Here is a 3,550-nt window from a genome sequence, read left to right as displayed (position 1 = left end):
GAGTGGTGCTCGGTTCCTGCCCCTCACGACCCCTTGGCCCGCGCCTCCCGCAGGCCTCACGGAACCCGTGCTCATCCGGCTCGACGTGGACGCCAAGCTCAACGAGCAGCTCAAGGTGAGGCCGCGCCGTGCCCGTCCCGGCCGACGTGTGCGGTGGGCCCTGCAGGCCCCCGGCCGGTTCCCCGCGAGCCAAGCCCGCGCCCCTCTCCCCGCAGACCTCCTTCTTCCTGGTGCGCGAGGACGCCAAGGCCGCCGTGCTGCTCTACCTGCTGCGCAACGTGGTGCGGCCCCAGGACCAGACGGTGGTGTTTGTGGCCACGAAGCACCACGCCGAGTACCTCGCCGAGGTGAGCAGGGCCCCGACGGCGCCCGGGCTGGGGAAGGCGCCTGGGGTCCAGAGCCCCCTCCGGTCCTTCATCTTGAACTTGGAGCTGCAGTTCTGCGTGTGGCCACCAGAGGGCAGCACCAGAACGGCCCTGGGCCGGGGCTCAGGACGCAGCCTCTTAAACTTTTTATTATGAACAATTTCAAACACATGTTAACATCGGAAATAGTATGATGAACTCCCCGGTGCACGTTATCTAGTGCAACTGTTATCAACTCGCCAGTTCTGACTGTCATCTGTCACTTTGAGTTGGAGTCTGTTGCCCAGGCTAGAGTGCGTGGCACGATCCCGACTCACTGAAGCCTCAACCTCCTGGGCTTATGCAGTCCTTCCGCCTCAATCTCCCAAACAGCTGGGATTACAGCCTGGCTAGTTTGTTTGTGTGTTTTTAATTATTTGTAGAGATGAGGTCTCACTCTGTTGCCCAGGTTGGTCTTGAACTCCTGATCTCAAGCGGTCCTCCTACCTTGGCCTCTCAAAGTGTTGGAATTACTGGCGTGAGCCACTGCACTTGGCCTCATCCAGGTTATTTTGAAGCATATTCCAGCCAACCTATCCTTTTTCTGTAATTTTTTGGTGTTCAGTGCGTGTTTTTCTTTTTTTGGCCAGGTCTCTGAACCTAAAGTGTTTCACTTTTTAAATGGAGTCATAACCCACATGCAGCAAGCCATATATGGTACTGTCTGGTTGAACAGCACCAAGAGTGTTTTTGCACATGGATGGCTGTGTGATCCTCAGCCAGATCAAAGCCTGGGGGGGGTGGGTCCCTGTGTCCGTAAGGCTGCAGGTCCCCTCCTGTCGGTGCCTGTCCCCTGTCAGCCACACCTGGGATCTGTTATCAGAGGACACAGTTCACTGGGTTCATTGCTCCACATGCATTTAATGGTGCTTCCTTTGTGCAGCTGCTGGGGTCACCAACGAATACGAGTTTTTTACTTTGGGAAAGAAAGTACTTTTTAAATAGTAATTTTTTTGAAGGTTTCTTTTTCTTTGTTTAGAGACAAGACAGGGTCTCTCTCTGTTGCCCAAGCTGAAGTGCTGCAGTGACATGATCAGAGCTCACTGCAGCCTCAAACTCCTGGGCTCAAGTGATCCTCCTGCCTCAGCCTCCCAAGTATCTGGGAATACAGGCACATGCCACATGTCCAGCTAATTTTTAAAAACTTTTTGTAACCAGGCATGGTGGCTCATGCCCGTAATCCCAGCACTTTGGGAGGCCGAGGCAAAAGGATTGCCTGAGCCCAGGGGTTCAAGACCAACCTGGGCAACTTGCTGAGACCTTGTCTCTACAATATATCAAAAAATTAGCCAGGTATGGTAGCGCACACCTATAGTTCCAGCTACTTGGAAGGCTAAGGTGGAAGGATCATCTAAGCCCAGCAGGTCGACGCTGAAGTGGCCATGAGTGTGCCACTGCACTCGAGCCTGAGCAACAGAGTGAGACTCTGATTCCAAAACAAAAAAAACTTTTTGTAGAGATGAGGTCTCACTATGTTGCCCAAACTGGTTACAAACTCATGGCTTCAAGCAATCCTCCCACCTTGGCCTCCCGAATTGCTGGGATTACAGGCAAGAGCTACTGTGCATAGCCTTTTGAAGGGTTTTTAAGAATCTTAAAAAAAAAAAAACTTTATGTGCAGAGGGCTAGCATGGTTTCTTTCATTGGGTGGATGCCTTGGGTAATCCATTTGAGAAAGATCACCTAGTCCAACTTTGGGAAAACGATCTCCTTCGCTACTGATGAAAACACTAAGCACACACTGGGTCTACATTTCCGGATCCGACGGACCAGGTTGCAGATGCAACAAGAGTAGGACCCCTGGTGGAGTTTTTGCAGGTGGCTCCGGTGGCGCTGCTGGTGGCCCATGTTGCCTCCAGGAGTGCAGTGAGGTCCACACAAACCGTGATTTCCTAAGAGCAGTTCACACCCCAGAGCCTCCTCCTTCCTAGGCTCTGTTCTCAGCACCGGATTTATATTAACTCGTGTAGTCCTCACAGCAAATCTATAAAGAAGGAGCAGTATTTTCCCCATTCTACAGATGAGGAAAGAGAGGTTCAGTGACTTGCTCAAAGTTACACAGCTTGTTCATGACAGAGTCAGGATGAGGCTTGTGCCCTGGGGTGGCATCTGCCCCGTCCCCAAGGGGACCCTCGGCACACTTCATCACTGGTACCCAGACAGCCCTGCAGAGAGGTGGGTGGTGGCGTAATGAAGATACCAAACGGGCCACCCAGTAGAGCTGGGCTCAAGCCCAGGGTTCCGGACTCCAGGGCACACAGTCTCAGCTCTGCACCAAGGCACCCTCTGTCCCTTGCCCTGACCTCTCCTCTCCCCTGCAGCTTCCTTCTTACTTTCCTCCTTTGCTCTGAGCAGCTGCTGACGGCCCAGCGGGTGAGCTGCACCTACATCTACAGCGCCCTGGACCAGACGGCCCGCAAGATCAACCTGGCCAAGTTCATGCACGGCAAGTGCTCCGCCCTCATTGTGACCGACCTGGCCGCGCGGGGCCTGGACATCCCGTTGCTGGACTGTGTCATCAACTACAGCTTCCCAGCCAAGGGCAAGCTCTTCCTGCACCGCGTGGGTAAGGAGCCACGGCTGGCCTGGGCATGGGCGGGGGCGCCGACTCTGTGGGAGCCACGGACACAGGGCTCCATGTCTGCCACTGCAGATGGGAAACCGAGGCCTAGAGCATGCCCGGCTAATTTTTGATTTATTGTAGAGATGAAGTCTCATCAAGTTGCCCAGGCGGGTCTCGAACCTGCGGGCTCAGGCAATCCACTCACCTCGGCCTCCCAAAGTGCTGGGATTATAGGCTGAGCCACCGAGCGCGGCCGGTTTTTTTTTTTTTAATTTTGAATTGGAGTCTCACTCTGAAACCCAGGCTGGAGTGCAGGGGCATGCTCACGGCCATCGTAGCTGCAACCTGCTACGCTCAGGCAGTCCTTCCACCTCAGCTTTCCAAGTAGCTGGAACCACAGGTGCACGCCACCACGCCTCACTGATTTGACTTATTGTAGAGACGAGGTCTTGCCTGGTGGCCCAGACTGATCTCGAACCCCTGGACTCGGGCAGTCCTCTCGTGTCCACCTCCCAAAGTGCTGGAAATACAGATGTGAGCCACTGCACTCAGCCCTTTTTTTTTTTTTTTTAAGACAAAGTCT

The 3,550-nt window shown here is 54.1% G+C and overlaps 1 protein-coding gene across 1 annotated transcript in view; it reads left to right on the top strand.

Annotated features, from left to right (window-relative positions):
- DDX54 (DEAD-box helicase 54) overlaps positions 1 to 3,550 on the top strand; it is a 27,766-nt gene that overhangs the window by 9,921 nt on the left and 14,295 nt on the right. The window contains exons 11-13 of the mRNA XM_021717526.1: positions 54 to 115; positions 216 to 347; positions 2,760 to 2,970. Of these exons, the coding sequence (XP_021573201.1) occupies positions 54 to 115; positions 216 to 347; positions 2,760 to 2,970 (405 nt within the window). The remainder of the gene's footprint in view (positions 1 to 53; positions 116 to 215; positions 348 to 2,759; positions 2,971 to 3,550) is intronic.

The sequence above is a fragment of the Carlito syrichta genome, unplaced genomic scaffold, assembly GCF_000164805.1.
Source record: "Carlito syrichta isolate Samal-C Ts95f unplaced genomic scaffold, Tarsius_syrichta-2.0.1 Scaffold309836, whole genome shotgun sequence".
Lineage (NCBI taxonomy): Eukaryota > Metazoa > Chordata > Mammalia > Primates > Tarsiidae > Carlito > Carlito syrichta.
This window is presented reverse-complemented; position numbering and strand designations above follow the sequence as displayed.